Source organism: Bos grunniens, chromosome 11, assembly GCF_055505025.1.
Source record: "Bos grunniens cultivar Pamir isolate PY7600 chromosome 11, Bosgru_T2T1.0, whole genome shotgun sequence".
In the NCBI taxonomy this organism is placed as follows: domain Eukaryota; kingdom Metazoa; phylum Chordata; class Mammalia; order Artiodactyla; family Bovidae; genus Bos; species Bos grunniens.
This window is the reverse complement of record NC_141175.1, coordinates 36876700-36899453: the sequence shown is the minus strand read 5'-3', so window position 1 is coordinate 36899453 and position 22754 is coordinate 36876700. Positions and strand designations below refer to the sequence as shown.

General features: G+C 40.0%; 2 protein-coding genes across 9 annotated transcripts in view; one reads left to right on the top strand and one right to left on the bottom strand.

Annotated features, from left to right (window-relative positions):
* Positions 1–9420: 9420 nt before the first annotated feature.
* Positions 9421–22468, top strand: TRMT61B (tRNA methyltransferase 61B). 7 transcript variants are annotated; one of them, XM_086326130.1, is made up of 8 exons: positions 9421–10142; positions 10435–10515; positions 12716–12818; positions 16156–16346; positions 20356–20447; positions 20952–21151; positions 21886–21963; positions 22048–22468. In XM_086326130.1, exons 1-8 carry the CDS (start codon positions 9429–9431, stop codon positions 22089–22091), a joined length of 1503 nt encoding a protein of 500 aa, XP_086182256.1. In that variant the 5' UTR covers positions 9421–9428; the 3' UTR covers positions 22092–22468. The 7 variants fall into 7 exon arrangements, 4 of the variants coding, with proteins under 4 accessions (XP_086182256.1, XP_086182255.1, XP_086182258.1 ...); XM_086326129.1 differs by having other exon boundaries at positions 20952–21178; XR_015136610.1 differs by lacking the exon at positions 20356–20447.
* SPDYA (speedy/RINGO cell cycle regulator family member A) overlaps positions 22126–22754 on the bottom strand; it is a 38617-nt gene continuing 37988 nt past the window's right edge. For both annotated transcript variants that reach the window (XM_086326140.1, XM_086326139.1), the window contains one exon: positions 22126–22436. In XM_086326140.1, the coding sequence (XP_086182266.1) occupies positions 22348–22436 (89 nt within the window). In that variant the 3' untranslated portion in view covers positions 22126–22347. The remainder of the gene's footprint in view (positions 22437–22754) is intronic.

Genomic DNA, 22754 nt, shown 5'->3' with positions numbered 1-22754 from the left:
AAGACTTGCTAAATGGATTGATTATGAAGGATGAGGAAGAGTGAAGGATGACTCTAAGGCCTGAGAGGATAAGTGAATGGTGAATAAATAACCATTAGCTGAACTGGGGAAATGGGTCTGGATGGAGTGGAAATCAAGACTTCTGTTTTGGACAGTTAAGGCTGAGATGGCCATTAGACATCCAAATAGAGTTACTCAGTGGGGAGTCAGATATATGAGGAAATCACAGATATAAATTGTGCATGCATTAGTATTCAGATGCTATTTGAAACTGTAGGACTGGTCAGATCATCTAGAGTGTAAGTATAAATAGAGAAAAAAGCTTAGCTCCAAAATGTGCTAACCTGTCAGGAACAGAAAGAGAACCCAGCGAAGGAGATTAAGAAGGGTTAACAGTGATTAAAGCCCTGGAGAATGAGATGCCCTGAAAACCAAAAATTTTATAAGGATTTCAGAAGCAAGACATAATCAAAACCATGTCAAATTCTGTAAGATGAAGACTGAGAATCAATGGCAAGATCAAGATCATTGTTGGCTTTTCAAAAGCATTTTTAGTACAGAGGTAGGGGAATAACTCATTGCGGAAAATAGAGCGGGAAATGGGAGGTGAGAAAGGGCAGAAAAGTATAGACAGCTATTTCTAGGATTTTTGTTATAAAAGAGCTTGTGCTAGTCTTCATAAAGACAGGTCTGAGCTAGAGTTACAGATTTGTTAGTCATAAATGAAAATAAAAGCTTGTTTCACACGAATTATACATCAGGCAGTCTTCTAGGTGCTCAGTGTGTATTAATTCATTTAGTCCTCACAACAGCCTTAGGATGTAGAAACTATCAACATCTACATCTTTCTGATAAGAAATTGACGTGTAGAGCTGGGCAATGGAGGAAAAGCTTGAGCAAAGACAACCAGACCCAATGAGTATGTAGGGTTTATATAGATGACCCTCTGATACCCAAGCATATCAATTCCTTGACCTCCTCCCTTTCAATGATCTCTATGCCACACCAGCCACTCACTCCCACTATCATGTCCCAGACCTTGCCATGCAATAAATGCACCTCTTTCATAATCTCAGTTTCCACACACCAGTCTATACCACCAACTCCGATCTTTTCAGCTCACTCCCTCTGACTCCCAGCATTCAGCCGGTCCTTCTACCCGACCAGACCATCAATTCATTCATCCTGAGGCAATGGCACCCCACTCCAGTACTCTTGCCTGGAAAATCCCATGGATGGAGGAGCCTGGTAGGCTGCAGTCCATGGGGTCGCTAAGAGTCGGACACGACTGAGTGACTTCACTTTCACTTTTCACTTTCATGCATTGGAGAAGGAAATGGCAACCCACTCCAGTGTTCTTGCCTAGAGAATCCCAGGGACAGGGGAGCCTGGTGGGCTGCCGTCTACGGGGTCACACAGAGTCGGACACGACTGAAGTGACGTAGCATAGCATAGCATAGCATAGTCTTTTCACCAGCCCTCATACCTCCTCCCTGATGGCTGCACTTTCCTCTTAATTTATCCTAAATTCTCTCATTACAACCCTCGACTCCCTTGCCTCTTTCCCTCATCAAAGTCTTGGTAAAATCACAAGCCTGGGAGTTCCCTGGCAGGCCAGTGGTTAGGATTCCACAATTCTACTGTTGGGGCCCTAGTTCCATGGTCAGTTCAGTTCAGTTCAGTCCCTCAGTCATGTCCAACTGTTTGCGACCCAAAGGAATGCAGCACACTAGGCATCCCTGTCCACCATCAACTCCCGGAGCTTGCTCAAACTCACGTCCATCAAGTCGGTCATGCCATCCAACCATCTCATCCTCTGTTGGCCCCTTCTCCTCCCACCTTCAGTTTTTCCCAGCATTAGAGTCTTTTCCAACAAGTCAGTGCTTCGCATCAAGTGGCCAAAGTATTGGAGATTCAGCTTCAGCATCAGTCCTTCCAGTGAATATTCAGGACTGATTTCCTTTAGGATGGACTAGTTGGATCTCCTTACTGTCCAAAGGACTCTCAAGAGTCTTCTCCATCCCCACAGTTCAGAAGCATCAATTCTTCAGCACTCAGCTTTCTTTATAGTCTAACTCTCACATCCATACATGACTACTGGAAAAACCATAGCTTTGACTAGATGGACCTTTGTCTGTAAAGAAATCTCTCTACTTTTTAATATGCTGTCTAGTTTTGGCATAGCTTTTCTTCAAAGGAGCAAACATATTTTAATCTCATGGCTGCAGTCACCATCTGCAGTGATTTTAGAGCCCAAGAAAAGAAAGTCTGTCACTATTTCCATTGTTTCCCCATCTATTTGCCATGAAGTGATGGAACCATACGTCATGATCTTAGTTTTCTGAATGTTGAGTTTTAAGTCAACTTTTTCACTCTCCTCTTTCACTTTCATCAAGAGGCTCTTTAGTTCATCTTCCTTTTCTGCCATAAGGGTGATGTTATGTGCATATCTGAAGTTACTGATATTTCTCCCTGGAATCTTGATTTCAGCTTGTGCTGCAGCCAGTTCAGCATTTCGCATGATGTACTCTGCATATAAGTTAAATAAGCAAGGTGACAACATACAGCCTTGATGTATTCCTTTCCCAATTTGGAACCAGTCCGTTGTTCCATGTTTGGTTCTAACTGTTGCTTCTTGACCTGCATAGAGATTTCTCAAGAGACAAATAAGGTGGTCTGGTATTCCCATCTCTTTAAGAATTTTCCACAATTTGTTGTGATCCACAGAGTCAAAGGCTTTAGCATAGTCAATGAAGCAGAAGTAAGATGTTTTTCTGGAACTCTCTTGCTTTTTCTATGATCCAACGGATTTGGCAATTTGATCTCTTGTTCCTCTGCCTTTACTAAATTCAGCTCAAACATCTGGAAGTTCTCAGTTCACATACTGTTGAAGCCTGGCTTGGAGAATTTTGAACATTACATTGCTACCTTGTGAGATGAGTACAAGACAGTAGTAGGGGTGAGATCACATTTAGAATCAAACCCCATACCTGCCAGACGTGCTCTGAGGGCTCAAACATACCTTGTACACACCAGGACCCAGAGACCCCACAGAGATTGAGACAGAACTGTGTTTAAGTGTCTCCTGAGGAGGTACCGGTCAGCAGTGGACTGCTGAGGGGCAGGGGCTCTGAGTGCAGTAGACCTGGGTATGGCATAAGCCCTCTTGGAGGAGGTTGCCTTTAACCCCACCATAGAGCCATCAGAACTTACACAGGATTGGGGAAACACTCTTGGAGGGCACAAACAGAAACTTGTGTGCACCAGGACCCAGGAGAAAGGAGCAATGACCCCACAAGAGACTGACTCAGACTTGCCCGTGGGTGTCCAAGAGTCTCTGGCGGAGGTGTGGGTCAGCGGTGGCCTGCTGCAGGGTTGGGGGCACTGAGTATAGCAGTGCACGCATGGGATCTTCTGAAGGAGGTCGCCATTATCTTCTTCATTACCTCCACCATAGTTTGGCCTCAGGTCTAATAACAGGGAGGAAATACAACCCTGTCCATCAACAAAAAATTGGATTAAAGATTTACTCAGCATGGCCCCGCCCATCAGAACAAGAACCAGTTTCCCCCTCAGTCAGTCTCTCCCATCAGGAAGCTTCCATAAGCCTCTTATCCTTCTCCATCAGAGGGCAGACAGGCTGAAAACCACAATCACAGAAAACTAATCAATCTCATAATATGGACCACAGTTCAGTTCAGTTCAGTCGCTCAGTCGTGTCCAACTCTTTGCGACCCCATGAATCGCAGCACGCCAAGCCTCCCTGTCCATCACTAACTCCTGGAGTTCACCCAGACCCACGTCCATCGAGTCAGTGATGCCATCCAGCCATCTCATCCTCTGTCGTCCCCTTCTCCTCCTGCCCCCAATCCCTCCCAGCATCAGAGTCCTTTCCAATGAGTCAACTCTTCACATGAGGTGGCCAAAGTACTGGAATTTCAGCTTTAGCCTCATTCCTTCCAAAGAAATCCCAGGGCTGATCTCCTTTAGAATGGACTGGTTGGATCTCCTTGCAGCCCAAGGGACACTCAAGAGTCTTCTCCAACACCACAGTTCAAAAGCATCAATTCTTCAGCGCTCAGCCTTCTAACTCAATGAAACTGTGAGCCATGCCTTGTAGGACCACCCAAGATGGACGGGTCATGGTGGAGAGTTCTGACAAAATGGGTCCACTGGAGAAGGGAATGGCAAACCACTTCAGTATTCTTGCCCTAAGAACCCCATGAACAGTATGAAAAGGCAAAAAGATAGGACACTGAAAGATGAACTTTCCAGGTTGGTAGGTCCCCAATATGCTACTGAAGATCAGTGGAGAAATAACTCCAGAAAGAATGAAGAGACGGAGCCAAAGCAAAAACAACACCTAGCTGTGGATGTGACTGGTGATGGAAGTGAAGTCCAATGTTGTAAAGAGCAATCTTGCATAGAAACCTGGAATGTTAGGTCCATGAATCAGGGTAAATTGGAAGTGGTCAAACAGGAGATGTCAAGAGTGAACACCGACATTTTAGGAATAAGCGAACTAAAATGGACCGGAATGGGTGAATTTAACTCAGATGACCATTATATCTACTACTGTGGGCAAGAATCCCTTAGAAGAAATGGAGTAGCCATCAGAGTCAACAAAAGATTTCAAAATGCAGTACTTGGATGCAATCTCAAAAACGACAGAATGATCTCTATTTGTTTCCAAGGCAAACCATTCAATATTACAGTAATCCAAGTCTATACCCTGACCAGTAATGCTGAAGAAGCTGAAGTTGAATGGTTCTGTGAAGACATACAACCTTATAGAACTAACACTGGCTGCAGCACAAGCTGGAATCAAGATTGCTGGGAGAAATATCAATAACCTCAGATATGCAGATGACACCACCCTTATGATGAAAGTGAAAGAGGAGAGTGAAAAAGTTGACTTAAAACTCAACATTCAGAAAACTAAGATCTTGGCAAATGGTCCCATCACTTCATGGCAAATAGATGGGGAAATAATGGAAACAGTGACAGACTTTCTTTTCTTGGGCTCCAAAATCATTGCAGATGGTGACTGCACGTAATTAAAAGACGCTTGCTCCTTGGAAGAAATGTTATGACCAATCTAGGCAGCATATTAAAAAGCAGAGACATTACTTTTCCAACAAAGGTCTGTCCAGTCAAAGCTATGGTTTATCCAGTAGTCATGCATGGATGTGAGAGTTGGACTATAAAGAAAGCTGAGCACTGAAGAATTGATGCTTTTGAACTGTGGTGTTGGAGAAGACTTTTGAGAGTCCTTTGGACAGCAAGGAAATCCAACCAGTCCATCCTAAAGGAAATCAGTCCTGAATATTCATTGGAAGGACTGATGCTAAAGCTGAATCTCCAATACTTTGGCCACCGGATGCGAAGAACTGACTCGTTGGAAAAGACCCTGATGCTGGGAAAGATTCAAGGTGGGAGAAGAAGGGGACGATGACAGAGGATGAGAATGTTGGATGGCATCACCGACTCAATGCACATGAGTTTGAGTAAACTCAGGAGATAGTGATGGACAGGGAGGCCTGGCGTGCTGCAGTCCACGGGGTCACAAAGAATCGGACACAACTGAGCAACTGAATTGACTGATTGACTGAGATGAGTGCAACTGTTCAGTAGTTTGAACATTATTCGGCATTGCCTCCATGGTCAGGGAACTATTAAGAAGATCCCACAAGCTGCAAGGTGGGGCCAAAACAACAACACAAGCCTGGTAAAATTGGTAAAATCTAACTCTCCACCCACAAACAACTGAAGATGACTAGAGGAAAGCCACAACCACCTTATTATGCCTCTTGCTGCTGCTAAGTCGCTTCAGTCGTGTCCGACTCTGTGCGACCCCATAGACGGCAGCCCACCAGGCTCCCCCGTCCCTGGGATTCTCCAAGCAAGAACACTGGAGTGGGTTGCCATTTCCTTCTCCAAGGCATGAAAGTGAAAAGTGAAAGCGAAGTCGCTCAGTCATGTCCGACTCTTAGCAACCCCATGGACTGCAGCCCACCAGGCTCCTCCGTCCATGGGATTTTCCAGGCAAGAGTACTGGAGTGGGGTGCCATTTCCTTCTCCATTATGACCCTTAATCTACTTTAAATTGATCACAAACCTCACATGGGAAGTCAGTGCTAACCAGTTATCAAACAGTTGGTCCCTAATTCATTCACTGTTTCACTGTTGCTGTTCAGTCACAAAGTCGTTGTCTGACTCTTTGCAAACCCCATGGACTGCAGCACACCAGGCGTCCCTCGAGTTCACTATCTCCCAGAGCTTGTTCAAACTCATGTCCATTGAGTTGGTGATGCCATCCAACCATCTCATCCTCTGTTGTCCCTTTCTCCCCTGCCCTCAATCTTTCCCAGCATCAGGATCTTTTCCAATGAGTTGGTTCTTCCCATCAGGTGGCAAAGAGTTGGAGCTTTAGCTTCAGCATCAGTTATTTCAAAGAATATTCAGGGTTGATTTCCTTTATGGGCCTTGATTCCATAATCTTCGTTTTCTGAATGTTGAGTTTTAAGCCAGCTTTTTCACTAGCATGAACCTGGGAGAGAAAATGCTGTTGCTAAGTTGCTTCAGTTGTGTCTGACTCTGTGTGACCCCAGAGACGGCAGCCTACCAGGGTGCCCCGTCCCTGGGATTCTCCAGGCAAGAACACTGGAGTGGGTTGCCATTTCCCTCTCCAATGCATGAAAGTGAAAAGTGAAAGTGAAGTTGCTCAGTCGTGCCCGACTCTTAGCGACCCCATGGACTGCAGCCTACCAGGCTCCTCCATCCATGGGATTTTCCAGGCAAGAGTACTGGAGTGGGGTGCCATTGCCTTCTCTGACTAATTGCCTTCAAATCCATTTCCCTCTTCTTCAGGATTAATGTAATTTCAGATTTTTGGTTAGGCTGATATTCAGTTGTAATAAAGACTAAATTTCTCAGCTTTCCTTGCTGCTAGATCTGGCCATGCAATTAAGTTCTGGTGAATGAAATGTATATGTGTTTTTAGCAAAGTGTTTTTAAAGAAAGAGGGCATGACCTTCTTCCCGCTTCTCCCTTCTTACTGACTAGAATTGGGATGAAACGGCTGGAGGCTGAGCAGCCATACTCAATATTGGTACTTTTAGATGTATGTAGGACAAAATATTTATATCACTGTATTTGTTATTCAAACAACAGAAAGAAAGGAATGCTATTTACTGTTCACAATTTCAGAAATTATGTATTTAAATGTAGTTCCCATATTTTGTCAATGTACCTTCTAATTCTTACTCCTTCTGAAATAACATCCAAATATCTTAAATAACATTTAAGAGATAATAAAGTAGGAATGATAAATTTTAAAACAATTGTAAGGCTTAAGATTCAGAAGGTTCCAACTCAGACCCATATTTAGCAGTGATAATAAAAAGAACTTTTCTTAAATCGAAACCAAAAGTGACACATGCAGTTGGGAACGGAAGAGCAGGGCTGTTTTGTCTTTTCATGTTTAGGATTAAAAGAGAGAAGTCTTGATGATGGAGTTTACAATGGTTGATGTTTTAGAAAGCACAGATTAAAAATGATTTATGTCTTTGAAAGTAATAACAAGACTTATTTTCTCAAATTTAAATTGAATTAGTAGCTCTCTGAACGTATTCCCATGCTAGCTCTGAATTCAGTTGTACTGTTGACTGGTCTTTGAGAAGGGGTGTTACAGTACAAAGAGCATGGACTGCTGAACCAGACTGACCTAGATAGGGAACCCTGTCATGCCACTTGTCAGCTATGGGCTATTGCCCAAATCATTTAATCTCCCTGGGTCAGTTTTCTTATGTGTAAAACTGGAATACTTATTTCTGACACAGGATTGTTATAAATTTATATGAAATAAATATCTGATGTACCTTGTAATGCCGAACCCTCAATGAACTTTTACCGACTGAATTAATATTAAGCAAACAAGTTAGTGATATTTAATGTCAAATGAGATTTTGTTTTGTTTGTCTCATAGTCTCAAATGTCTATGAGACTCCATAGATAACTTTCCCCCCGTTATTAATTTTGTTTAGTTTTTAGGGTTAAATTCATTTTTATTTAAAAACGGAGTGGGGGGGGTGCCAAAACCTGGAAATAATTTTTTAAAGAGATTCAGCAAGAGAGAATTAGAAAGCACAGTCAATCTCTCTTTTTCTTTTTTCTTAAACAATTGAATTAATTTTCTCACAGTTCTGGAAGCTAGAAGTCCAACATCAAGGTGTTGGCAGGTCTGGTTTCCTCTGAGTCTTCTCTGCTTGGTTGTAGATGGCCATTTTCGGCCTATGTCTTCACATGATGTTCCATCTGGATCCTCATCTCTTCTTAGGAGGACAGCAGTCATACTGGATTAGGGCTCACTCGAATGGCATTTTAAGTTAATTACCTCTTTAAAGACCCTGTCTCCAAATACAGTCCCATTCTTAAGTACTTAAGGTTAGGACACCAGTGCATGAATTTAGCGGGCTGGGGGTGGGGGGGGCGGTGTGGGGAATGAAATGTAGCCTGTAACACCCCTCTACTCTGCCACTCCTGTTTTAGCAAAGGTCTTTCCCTGATAGCTCAGTTGGTAAAGACTCCGCCTGCAACGCAGAAGACCCCAGTTCCATTCCTGGGTGGGGAAGATCCCCTGGAGAAGGGATAGGCTACCTACCCCAGTATTCTGGCCTGCAGAATTCCATGCAGAAGTCCATGGGGGTCACAAAGAGTCAGACCTGACTGAGTGAATTTCACTTTCATTTTCCCATTTTAAGACACTAAAATTTTGCTTAGTTTTGAGGAGGGTAAAATACTTTTAGTATTATAGTTATTGAAAACAATTGTTAAATGAGCACACGGTGGACACAATCATTGTAATCTAGGGTGGCTGTTCCCAGGGCCTGGGGAGGACATTCAAGTGGTCAGAGCCCGGTCAAAAGGGACTCTCTAAGACCAGGGGAAGAAGGAGGTGGTCAGCGGGGAAAGGAAAGACAGTCAGCAGGTGGTAGGTACAAATGCAATCTGTAAAAACACATCTCATGGCCAGTTTTACTGAGCGACGTTCCTGTTCCTGATGACTAGCGAGCTAACTCTGATACAAGACTTCAGCTTAGACAGCGCTTTGACAGCCTGTGTCTCTGTTAATCCTCTTGTCCCCGGACGAGGCTGGTGGAGATGTGTCAGCGGTCAATTGTTTAGTCTGAACACATTCCAAAGAGGAAAACGCGCCCCCGCGCAGGAAAGGGGCACACTCATAGGACAGTTAGTCAGCGAGGACGGGCGGCCACCTCGCGCCCTTTGGAGACAGGCGCGGTAGCCGAGCTCTTCCCGCTCAATAGTTGTCCAGCCGCGGGAGGCTGCGTCACTGCTACGCGCAGCGAGAGGCGGAGCCTCGCCGGGCCTTCCGTCACTCGCCTGCGACTGCGCCTGCGCGGATCGTCATGCTGTCAACGAGGTGTGTGGGTCTGGTCCTACTACCGCTGCGGCTCCTCCAGAGGTTTCCAGGATTCAGGACCTGTCTCTTCCTGCGCCGCCTTGGGCGAGAGTCCTTCGAGAGAGGCCGGTTACTGTGTTTTAAGGCCTCACCTAGAGACACGGGAAATAAAGAAAGAGAGAGCGAGGCGGCACAGAGGAAAGCCCCAGGCGCAGACTCGCCTCCATCTGTCCCTTCCCGCGTCCGGGGACTTGGGACCAGATGTCTGTCGTCTCTGGAAAGCCTCGGACTCCCGACTCCGCGAGAGGAGTCACCCCCTCAAGAGAGCGAGGTCTCAAGTGGAGAACAGGGCCAGTCGGATCCTGCACACCCGGGATCCAGGAGTCCCTCAGTGCCCGCCTTGGTCCAGCCTGCCACCAAGGACGAAATCCTTCACGTCTCCTCTTCCTGGTCCGCTTCCAGAGTGGTGCCTTTTCGGGTTGGGGAGCTGATTTTAGCTGAGACTGGGAAGAGAGAAACACAATTTAAAAAATTATTTAGGTTGAGCAACGCCGGACACTTAAATAGTAATTGGGGGACAGTCCCGTTCAGCGAGATCGTGGGGAAGTTCCCCGGCCAGATTTTGAGGAGTTCCTCTGGTAAGCACTTCATGCTGAGGAGGCCGGCATTGGAGGATTATGTGTTACTGATGCAAAGAGGGCCTGCCATAACGTATCCTAAGGTAATGCCATGGGAGTTACTAAGAGCAAAACGGATGCAGTACTACAGACCTGATTAATGTACTTAAAGCACCTCTCAGAATATTTCAAGTTTCTATTCTCACTTTTTTTTTAAACCAATGGCTATAACTTTTGCATATTTTTGATTTCTAATTCTAGGAAGAAACAGCCAGATTTTAATTTTAACTTGGGAGCCTTGATTCTCTGATCTGTAAAATGACTTACTATTATGGAGTGATGTGGACTCACTAGGCATTTAATAAGAATGTACATTTATTCCCCATAATACTTAAGTTTGCAGGTTCAGCCTTCAAGAGAATGTTGAACTCTTGGGGTGATATCTCTGGTGATATTTTAAGCATCATACTTAATGAGGTAAGTTATTAGAGGTTGTTGTTCAGTCATTAAGCTGTGGCCGACTCCTTGCAACTCCACGGACTGCAGCATGCCAGGCTTCCCTGCCCTTCACTGTCTCCCTTAGTTTGCTCAAACTCATGTCCATTGATTCCGTGATGCTATCCAACCATCTCATTCTGTTTCCCCCTTCTCCTCCTGCCCTCAATCTTTCCCAGCATTAGGATTTTTTCCCAATGATTCCACTCTTCACATCAGGTGACCAAAATATATTTTATCAACAAAAAATGCTTTTATCATTAGGGAAAAATGTTTGTATTAAAACAGCTAAAATTAGACCCTAAACATAAAAGGGATATTCTTTAAAGGAAATTACCTACCAATTCCTTGTTACAGTCTTATATCTATTGCTAGTGGATTATTTTAATCATTCATCATAGTCACTGTCCTTGAGTAGAATATTCATTTGTAATTATAGCAACTCTTCCTCCAGTCCTAGATGAAGAATCATTCATTATTTCTTCAGCAAGTAACCACCAACTTTATACATTCAGGGCACTATTTTAGGGACGTATAGTGGTGAACTATAGTCCTTGCTCTCAACATAGACCATATGTCCTAGAGCAATGGTCCCCAACCTTTTTGGCACCAGGGACCGGATTCATGGAAGGCAATTTTTCCACAGACTGGGGGCGGGGTGGGGGGCAGTGTTTTCAGGTTGGTTTAAGCACATTATGTTTATTGTGCATTTATTTCTATTATTATTACATTGTGATATATAATGAAGTGTTTCTATGTCTTATATGAAAGAGCCAAGGAAACAGAACTGCTTCTCGTGGGCATTTCATTGAAATGATTGCTGGAGCTGCCTCCCACTCCTGTGTGAAATTATTTGTGCCCCCTCCCACCTCTGCTCCCATGTGCCTGACAAATGGGAAAGGATATGTGTGTCTGAAAGACTTTGAATTTGTGACTGAAACTTTTTCAGGAGTACACCTTAAGTATTATGTGTCTATGTATCATTTGCTTCAAGTCTTAGTCCATCATTTCAGAAAATACATTTTGGCTTTCAATTGGACCACTGTACCTGTTAAATATTAATAGTTTCTTATGCAGCCAAACCCATATTTAATACACAGTTTTTTTGTGATTCAACAGAGGATCCTATTTTTTTTAGAATTTTCACTGCAGCTTTTCCCAGAGAAGAAAAAGATAGTAAAAACTTAATTGATATGTTACTTATTAGCAACTTCGAAAGGTTTGCTCTTGGGGGGAATGATGAAATAAATGCTAACATTTACATTTTTCTCTCTATAGCATTTATAACAAATAGTATAACAGTCAACTGTTATAACTGTTTGGGAGTTCGGCATCAGTGTTACTTGCCCACTTAATTCCTGGCTGTGTGACTTTGGGCAAATTACTTAACCTTTCTGATTTCTCATCCTTATAATGGCAATGGTGACCATTTTCTCATTATTATTCTGATTAAACAAGATAATATTTGAAAGCAGTTTGCGTAGTTAACAGAAGCCTGGCACCTGGTGAAGTTGCAATAAACAGCTATTACTACTATCATCCATGATATTCCTGTTAACAAAACAATTCTTTAGTTATAAAGTTTGGCAAATATGTCCTGTCTGTTCCTGGTATCCTAATTCTAAATGAGAATTCATCATTTAATGCAGATTATGTAATAACTTCCTAACTTGTCTTTCTGCCTCTAATTTTTCTCAGTTCTAGTACATCCTATATTGCCCTGACAGATTAATCTTTATAAAATGCCATTTATATTACCTCAGTGACACATCCTAGTTACTTACCATGTTAAGTTTAAATGCTTTAGCCTGGATTCAGATAAGCAAACTGTGTTTTATTCTACCTCTTTTTTGTTGAAAGCTGTCCCTACCTTGTGACTGTTTCCTTACATTTTCTATGTCTTTAAGCTAGGGTAGTCTGCTGATTTCTCTTTCTCAGAGCTCTCAATGTTACTTATTGTCTGTAATTTCAATATTATACTTAAGTCCTTCTGTATTTGCTAGTTGATTCCTCAATCTCTCATTTTGTCAAGTAAACTATAAACTTTTGGTAGAAAGGGCCAAAGTTTAATCCTTTCTTTCCCCCTCCACTTTTCTCCAAGCCCAACATGGTATTTGAAGGAGTAGGTGCTTAGTATGTATTTATTGGCCACACAATCACCCTTGCTGTATTTCAATCATAGGATATAAATATGATACTGTCGATGATGAATATCCACCCAGGTGATACTGTTTTGGAAGCTGGCTCGGGCTCTGGTGGAATGAGCTTATTTTTATCCAAAGCAGGTAAGAGACTAGGGTAAATGAATTGAATTTAGATGACAAAGAAAACATTCAATCTGTTCATAATAACAGAAAGTTAAATAGATACAGATGTTTCAGAAAATGTTCACGTAACTTTGTGATAGAGAGCATTCTCCTTGAAATCAAATGTAAGCAATGATTTTTCTATTTTGTACATTTATTCAAGTCATTTTCTGTCTAACCCTCTCTCTGCTTTCTATTTGCCCCTTCCATGCTTTTTGTTTTTTTAACTGAAATTTTTATTAGAACATAACACAGCTGCAGAAAAGTGCACAGATCATTAGTGTATACCTCAGTGAATTTTTATGTAGTGACCACACTCATGTCTGGAGAAGGAAGTGGCAACCCACTCCAGTATTCTTGCCTGGAGAATCCCATGGACAGAGGAGTCTGGTGGGCTATAGTCCACGGGGTCGCAAAGAGTCGGACATGACTGAGTGACTTCACTCACTCACTCACACTCATGTAGTTATTACTCAGATCAAGATAGGGAATATTATTGTACTATTGAAACCTTCTCAAATCCCTCTCAGTCCTTATCCTATCCAAAGGTAGAAGGTAACCACTACTCTGACTTTAATCACCATTGATGAGTTTTGCCTGTTTTGAATCTTACATAAAAGGAATCCTTTAGTACTGTATTCTTTTGAATCAGGTTACTTTCATTCAACATTCTGTTTGTGAGGTTCAGTCACTGCATGTAGCAGTGGTTATTTCATTTTAGTTGCCATTTTATAAGTAAAGCACAGTTTATCCGTTCTGCTGTTGATGGGCAGTTGAGTTGAATGTTGTAAACAGTGCTCCAGTGCTCCTCTGAACGTTCTTGTGTACATGTACACATGTACACAAACGTGTACATGTTTTTGTTGATAATAGTGCCAAATGAATACTCAGTATCAGAAACTATAGAAGGGGGAAAAGGGCTGTCAGCTGCTGGGGAAGAGTCATATACTACTAGAGGCAAAGAATTATCATTGTTCATGAATAAATTAATTAAACTATTACTAAAACTAGATCATGAAGAATTTTCCTTTCTTAGAGAAAGTCTCTAAAAATTGTCAGTTGGTTAAAGTACTGCTTGAAGGTCAAAAATCAAGAGGTATATAGTAAACATATCTGTTCATGTTACCTCCACTTGAATTCTGGTTACTGTTGTTGTAGCTGATTACTGCTCCTTCTGGCCACTGAATTCCTCTGATTGTCAAGGTTGCTTTGGCTTGTTTGACTGCCTCTGCATTGTTCCCTTTCTCACCTAATAATAGACAGCACTCTCTTTGGATAAATTTTTTTTAAAAAGATCATTCACGTTTTTATTAGTGCATTCTTTTTTAGCTAATAAACATTGTTAGAGCAGTTGTAGGTGTATGTAGATTTTATATGTATGTATGTAGGTGTATGTAGGTGTAGGGTAGATTTTATAAAGATTACAGATAGACATATACTGAATTAAACTTAAACCTTTTGTTTTTTTACCTAATGTCATCACATACAAACATAATCCAGCTTATACTGGGTGAGGAAATTCATTTTGGGCTCCTCACATCTTTTGTTGTACTCTTTTCTGTGCATAGTTAAAGGCAGCCATTTCTTCACAGTCTGTGACTGATTCCTAAATGCATTTGAAAAAGTGAATTTATAAAAGTTTGTGAGATAGGAGTATCCATATTTCTAATACCTATAGTGTTGGAGGAGTGTCACTTAGCATGAATAATCCCAACCTATGAGTGATCAAGAAACCATTGCTATTTACCTTCAGGATGGATATTTTTGCTCCATAATTTTCTAAACGGTTAGCTTACGCTGCTATTAACATTAATTTGTATCCCTTGAGAACATGATGAATTACAGCTGGACTTACATTTTTAAAGACACGTGCTGGAATTTAAACTCATTTTAACTATAGACTGATTGACCTGGGACAGCCTCCAAATCAAATCACCTCATATAGAGAGGGATAGAAAATTAATTGCTGTATTTAAAATGTAGTAGTTTTCTGTGAAACTGCAGTGTTACTATGATAGTTTGAAAGTTTCTCAGACACACACAAAAATACAAGTATCTTTGAAAGTGAAGTGAAAGTGGCTCAGTCTTGTTTGACTGTTTGTGACCCTATGGACTATACAGGGAGAAGGCAATGGCACCCCACTCCAGTACCCTTGCCTGGAAAATCCCATGGACGGAGGATCCTGGTAGGCTGCAGTCCATGCTAAGGGTCGGACACGACTGAGTGACTTCACTTTCACTTTTCACTTTCATGCATTGGAGAAGAAAATGGCAACCCACTCCATTGTTCTTGCCTGGAGAATCCCAGGGATGGGGGAGCCTGGTGGGCTGCCATCCATGGGGTCACACAGAGTCGGACACGACTGAAGTGACTTAGCAGCGGGACTATACAGTCCATGGAATTCTCCAGGCCAGAATACTGGAGTGAGTAGCCTTTCCCTTCTCCATGGGATCTTCCCAACACGGGGATTGAACCCAGGGCTCCCACATTGCAGGCGGATTCTTTATCAGCCGAGCCACAAGGGAAGCCCCAAGTATTTTTAAGTATCCAAAAGGCCTAACTTCATCCTAACAAAAGACATGCAAGTTAAAACTACAGTGATAAATTGTATGCAATTTTTAGGTTGATACAAAGTTTGATAACTCTGTTGGAGGAAGTATGGAGAAATAGGCACTCAATACATTATTAGTCAAATGTAAATTGGTATCATCTTTTTGGAGAACAATTTGGTAATAATTTTCAAAGTAAAAAAAATTCACATATCCTTTGAGTTAGCAATTCCATTTTTAGGACTTTATCCTATATATATAAATGGCTTATGTTTACAAAGACCTAGGCAAAATAATTGTCACTGCGATATTGTTTGTAATAGCTAAGACGAGAAACAAGCTAAATGTTCTTTGGCAGGTGACTGGTTAAAAAACATAGCCATACAAGGGAACATAATAGCTCTTTTAAAAAATTCAATAGATTGTTAATCACTGAAATGCCATTGGTAAATAAGAAGAAAGGTAAGTATGTATGATGGGAAAGGACAGTATGTATGATGGGAACCTGTGTTAAAAACAGAAAAAGAGATACTTGCACACTTGTAGAGGCACCGACTATCTTGGGAAGGGTAAATAACTGTGGTGATATGGTTGCCTCTGAAGAGGGAGACTGACTGGGGATTTGGGATAGGATAGAGACTTTTGTAACCTTGAAGCATTTGAATTATTTTTTCACATCCATGTAATATCTTTGAAAAATAAATTTTTGACATTTTTAATAGACTGACTTATACTATGTACTGTCATAATTTTTTTTAAAATTAAGTTGGATCACAAGGACGAGTCATAAGTTTTGAAATTCGAAAGGACCACCACAAACTGGCTATGAAGAATTATAGACACTGGCGTGATTCATGGAAAATAAGTCATGTAGAAGAGTGGCCAGACAATGTAGATTTTATTCATAAGGATATTTTAGGAGCAACCGAAGACATACAATCTTTAACATTTGATGCGGTAAGTTTTCTAAAGTGGGTCCTATGATATTACCTAATACTGAGTACAAAAAAAACAAAGACCACACTTCTTTTGTATGGAAAAGGATCTTCGTTATTTGTCCCATTTCCATTTCTAAGAGTGGGGGGAATATTTTCCTTTAATATCATGGTGGGATTTAGGGCAGAGATATATAGTGAATTAGGTGCCAGAGTTGTTAATAAATGTGCCTGTGGCATGAGTGCCATGCTCAGCCACTTCAGTTGTATCCGACTCTTTGCGACCCCATGGACTGTAACTTGCAAAGTTATGTGAAGCAAGAACTTCCAGAGGCACAGCTGGGTTTAGAAAAGGCAGAGGAACCAGAGATCAAATTGCCAAAATTTGCTGGATCATAGAAAAAGCAAGGGAATTCCAGAAAAACACCTACTGCTGTTTCATTGACTATGCTAAAGCCTTTGACTGTGTGGATCACAACAAACTGGAAAACTGTTAGAGAGATGGGAATACCAGACCATCTTACCTGTCTGCGGGTCAAGAAGCAACAGTAAGAATCTTATATGGAAAAACTGACTTGTTCAAAATTGAGAAAGGAGCATGACAAAGCTGTTTATTGTCACCCTGTTTAACTTATATACAGAGTCCATCATGTGAAATGCCAGGCTGAATGAGTTACAACCTGGAATCAGTATTTCCGGAGAGATATCAACAACCTCAGATATGCAGATGATACCACTTTAATGGCAGAAAATGAAGAGGAACTTCATTCTTTTGATGAGGGTGAAAGAGGAGAGTGAAAAAGGCAGCTTAAAACTCAATATTAAAAAAACTAAGATCATGGCATCCAGTGCCACCACTCCATGGCAAATAGAAGAGGAAAAGTTTGAAACAGTGATAGATTTCCTCTTCTTGGGCACTAAAATCACTGTGGATGGTGACTGCAGCCATGAAATTAGATGACTGCTTCTTGGCCAGAAAACTATGACAAACCTAGATGGTGTATTAAAAAGCAAAGAGATCACTTTGCCAACAAAAGTCCATATAATCGAGGCTATGGTCTTTCCAGTAGCCATGTATGGATGTGAGAGCTGGACAATAAAGAAGACTGAGTGACGAAGAATTGATGTCTTTGAACTGTGGTGCTGGAGAAGACAATTGAGAATCTCTTGGACAGCAAGGAGATCAAACCAGTCAATCTTAAAGGAAATCAACCCTGAATACTCATTGGAAGGACTGATGCTGAAGCTGAAGCTCCAATCCTTTGGCCACCTGATGCAAAACAAGCTGTCTCACTGGAAAAGACCCTGATGCTGGGAAAGATTGAAGGCAGAGGAAGAGTGTGAGAGAGGGTGAGATGGGGGTTGGCATCACTGATTCAGTGAATAAACTTGGGCAAACTTTGGGAGATGGTGAGAGACAGGGAAGCCTGGTGTGCTGCAGTCCATGGAGTTGCAGAGTTGGACACAACTGGGCTACTGAACAACAACAGACATTGAATATAGTTCCCTGTGTTATACAGTAGTCTAATCTGTTTGTGTCTGGCAATCCCAAACTCCTACTTCATCGCTCCCACCTGTTTCTCATTTGGTAACCATAAGTTTGGTTTCTATGCATTAGCAGTAGGATGAATTTGAGAAATACTGAGAGATAGATTTGTAGGACTGGGTAATTTTAATCCAAACAGAAGCATCATAACCCTACAGATTCTCAAAAGAGAATTCAAGGTAAAGAAAATAATGACTCTAAATTTCTGATTTGAGTGGCTAATGAATGGTAATATTGTTGGCCGAGTATAAATAAGAGCTTTGGATTGGCAGGCTGCTTGGTAGTCTGACTTTTGGTCCTTGTCAATAATATAATAAGACTACAATCAAAGAAATCCATTTATGTCTACAGTGTTGGCCCCTTGATTAGTCATTGAGATCTTTACTTGGATATCTAATAGGCATCTTAAACTCATGTCTAAATCTGAATTTTCAAATATTTCTCCCCAAGCTTGTTCTTCCCATTGTCTTAGTCATTTTCCTCAATAGTAAATGAGGAAAATTTACTCCATTCTTTCAGTAGCTTAAGCTAAAAACATTGAATTTATCCTTACTTCTCTCATATCTCACAGCCAATCCTAATTCTAATTGGCTCTGTCTTATCACATTCAATGCTATTTGCTATTGCAAGGCTTTCCTTGCCCAAGTCAGAATATACGTAAGGCCACTGAATTATACAGTTGAAATGACAAGTTTTATGGTATGTTTACCACACTCAAAAAAGTTTAAAAAGTCAGACCATGTCTAAAACTCTCCAGTGGCTTCTCTCTTCATGAATAAAGCTAAAAGTCTGTAAAATTCTGCATAATTTTTCCCTCCCCCATTTCCACCACATCCCCATCATCTGAGAACTCTTCTCTTGCCACTTTCCCACTTTTGTCCCCACTGCAGCGATAGTGGCCTTCTCAGTTCAGTTCAGTTCAGTTGCTCAGTCGTGTCCGACTCTTTGCGACCCCATGAATCGCAGCACGCCAGGCCTCCCTGTCCATCACCAACTCCCGGAGTTCACTCAAACTCACGTCCATCAAGTCGATGATGCCATCCAGCCATCTCATCCTCTGTCGTCCCCTTCTCCTCCTGCCCCCAATCCCTCCTAGCATCAGAGTCTTTTCCAATGAGTCAACTCTTCGCATGAGCTGGCCAAAGTACTGGAGTTTCAGCTTTAGCATCATTCCTTCCTAAGTGGCCTTCTCAGACTCATCAAATACGCTTCAGCCTCAGAGCAGTTGTATTTGCTCTTCTCTCCATCTGGAGTACACTCCCCCCTAAATTTCCACAGGGTGAGCTTAATCACTTTCTTCAGGTCTCTCCATGACCAGCTTATGTATAAAATAGCACTTCCTTTCCTTGCCCTGTCACTCTATCCTTCATTTCTCCTTTATAATCTTGTAGTTCATGTCACTCATTACTCTCTGAATTACATATTTATTGAATTTTTATTTAATGCCTATCCCTTAATTAGAATATAAGTTCCTATGAAACAAAATAGAACATAAGCTCCCATTTTATTTTTACCACTTAGCGAGATACTTGGCACATGGAAGTTGCCCAATAAATATTTGGTTAATAAATTATTAATGAATGATGACCCATTATTAAAAAAAAATGTGAACAGAATACTTTCTAATTTAGTAAATTTAAGGATGTGCCAACTAGATTAGATTTCTGGAGTTATCAGTAAGTCAGTTGTTTTCTATTTTGGCTATTTATTTTCGTTTTCAATGAAATTTTTTTGAAAATTTCACTTACTCATTGTATTCATTTGACATCTTTTGAGTATATAGCCTTGTATTCTGCAATTGAATGAAGAGTAAAGAAATAAGGGACATGATTCTTATATTTTAGAATCTCTAATATTCAGAAGTTTTCTTTTGAACATAAAAATACACATTTGAGATAGTGTGAATTTCTATTGCAAAAGGCTAAAATAAAGCATTGAAATTTTATATATACAGTGGACCTTTGAACAACACAAAGTTTAGAGGCAACAATCCTGCTTGCAGTCAGAAATCTGAGTATAACTTACAGTCAGGACTGAACCTCTCCATAGTTCCATTCCAAGGGTTCTACATCTTCAGATTTAACCAACTGCAGATCGTGTAGTTCTGTAGTGTTTACTATTGAAAAAATCCTTGTGTAAGTGGACCTGCGCAGTTCAAATCCATGTTGTTCAAGGGGCAACTCTGCGTGTGTTTATGTGTATGTATAAAAGTAGCTAAAGATTCCTGTATTATCAATATTGTCAAGTACAAGACTTGGCATTACAGTTTTTATGTAGTCAAGAATTATGATAAAATGTATAATAATAAATGTGCCTTTTTGAGAGAAGTAAAATGATCATCATCAGTACTGTATTCTAAAAAGTGAAATACTTTAACTGGCTATTTTAACTGCTTTCCCAAAGTGTATCATTTCACCACAATAAGAAAAGAAAATACATGCTTTATTTAAACAAAACTCAGTCTGATTCTCTTTACCCACTATAGGTAGCTTTGGATATGTTGAATCCTCAAGTTGCTTTGCCTGTTTTATTCCCAAATCTTAAACAGGGTGGTATATGTGCTGTATATCTAGCAAAGTGAGTAATGTGACTGTTCTTTTTTGTAATGTTATTTTTTTTAATTTATTTTTAATTGGAGGATAATTGCTTTACAATATTGTGTTGGTTTCTGCCATATATCAACATAAATCAGCCACAGTTAAATGTTATTTTAAACACACTTTTGTTTTAAATATTAGGCTAAAATGTTCATTTTGTAACTGAGTTAGATATATATTTTATCTCATAAAACTGTTATGAAAGAGCATATGTCCCAAATTTAGTTATATTTCTGGTTAAATCATCCTTTACATAAACAGTGATATAAGATGGCTATTTCTTCTGACAATTTAGAAGAAAAGTTTTTAAAAGTGTAATCTATATTTTTTTATTTAGTATTCTCTTCTGTGCCCTAACTTGCATTGTTACTGTTTTCCTCCTGTCTTGATTTAAGTATAGCATTTAAATTGGGATAAGAGGTATAGTGAACTTAAAGTTATTGCTGTAGTAGAAGTTTAAAGTACTTTTTCACTTTTTTGAAAGCATCACACAGGTTATTGAACTTTTAGATGGAATTCGCATCTGTGAACTTGCCCTCTCATGTGAAAAGATAAGTGAAGTTATTGTCAGAGATTGGTTGGTTTGCCTTACAAGACAGAAAAATGGAATTTTAGCTCAAAAAGTAGAACCTAAAATCAACACAGACTTACAAGCACACTCTCAAGAAAAAATTAGAATTGAAGGTGAGATGTTTCAATATGATGACCATGGTGAGCTTCAATTCTATTTTATGCATGTGTCTGCAATAATAAATGGAGAATATATTCCTGAGTGTATGAGCAATACATTATAAAAGTATTTCTCAGGAATTTATTATTTTATCCTATGGAAATTGAAATGTATTTATTCTATTAAGTTAAAATCTCTAAGAGAAAGAATCATGACTTTTCCTGCCTTTTATGTAAAACTCTGATACCTTTGAAGAATTGAACTTCTTAAAATATTCATATTTGTGACAAGGGGGTTGGCTTATGAAATACACTAAAGAATGTTTTAAATTTAGATCAGTGATTATCACTGAAGGGAAAGAATTCAATAGGACTTGGTATGCAAATAGCTAATATTCCAAAAAGCAACTTCTAGTATGCTGCTGGAATTTTTCCAAGAACTAAATTTAGTTCCTTATTGTATGTACACATTATTTAGACTATAAACAAGTTTTCAGTCATCTATAGATTTATGATATGAGCTTATTCATTTGGTAATAAAACCATATATAAAGTTTATCATGTAATCCTCGACAAGTTGTTTCTGTAAGATAACTGTCAGAATAGCTCCAAAACAAACACTATACTAAAACAAAAAACTGAGAGAAAAAACTTACAAGAAAGGGACAGTAATTTGTTGTTTAACACTTTTGTAAACCAATTGTCAAATATTTTATGTAGCTTATAATACGTATTTTGTTCTATAACAGAAGAATCACATTCTGATTTTCCTTATGGATCATTTCCCTATATTGCTAGACCTATACACTGGCAAATTGGTCATACAGGTGAGTAATTTTTTTCAGGCTATATTATATGGTGTTTTCTTCTCATTATTGCAATCATCTTACCTTTTTTTCCCCTTAATTTAGCTTTTCTTGTCAAGTTGAGGAAGTGCAAACCACAACTTAACTGAGTACCTCAGATAACAACTGATTTGAAGACTTGAAAAGTATCAAAATAGAACTTTTTATTGAAAATCACTACTTTCATAGATTGGTATTTTTAACTATCACTATGATTTGTATAACTTTTACATGTAACTTTGAAAAGTAATAAAAGCTGGAGAAACATGTAACATTTCAAAACTGCTTAAATGTCCCATTTTGACACTTGTCTTGCAGTTTGGCATTTTGTAGTAAATGATTCCAAGTTGGTTTAGTTGAGCCATTTCATTCTTCACTTCCTGTAAACCACTCCATAGATTTGTCTTTCTTCATGAAATTAGTTTTCTTTTCTTTCTTTGATTGATGGTCATTGGCTACCAAAATAAAATATGCATTTTGAGGTAAATTTTATGTATCTGTGTATTTTAAATATATACCTTAATGGCTTGTATCTTAAAAAATAACAAGTCTAGGCTATAGTAAATAATAAAGAAAAAAACTGATGATATCACTATCTTTAAAATTGTAACAAAAGATGTCACAATTCTTGAATCTCTTTTGCCCTTCACAGAATTATTTTAACAGTTTGAAAGAACATCAGAATTATTCTGTTGTTATATAAGTCAAATGTTTGGGGAGTTCCCTGGTGGTCCAGTTGTTAGAGCTTGGCACTTTCACTGCCATGGCCCAGG

Coding starts and splice junctions, on each gene's coding strand:
- TRMT61B (XM_086326129.1), top strand. CDS start 9,429: ATGCTGTCAACGAGGTGTGTGGGTCTGGTCCTACTACCGCTGCGGCTC. Junction 10,516..12,715: donor TAAGCATCATACTTAATGAG/GTAAGTTATTAG, acceptor TTTCAATCATAG/GATATAAATATGATACTGTC. Junction 16,347..20,355: donor AATCTTTAACATTTGATGCG/GTAAGTTTTCTA, acceptor TACCCACTATAG/GTAGCTTTGGATATGTTGAA.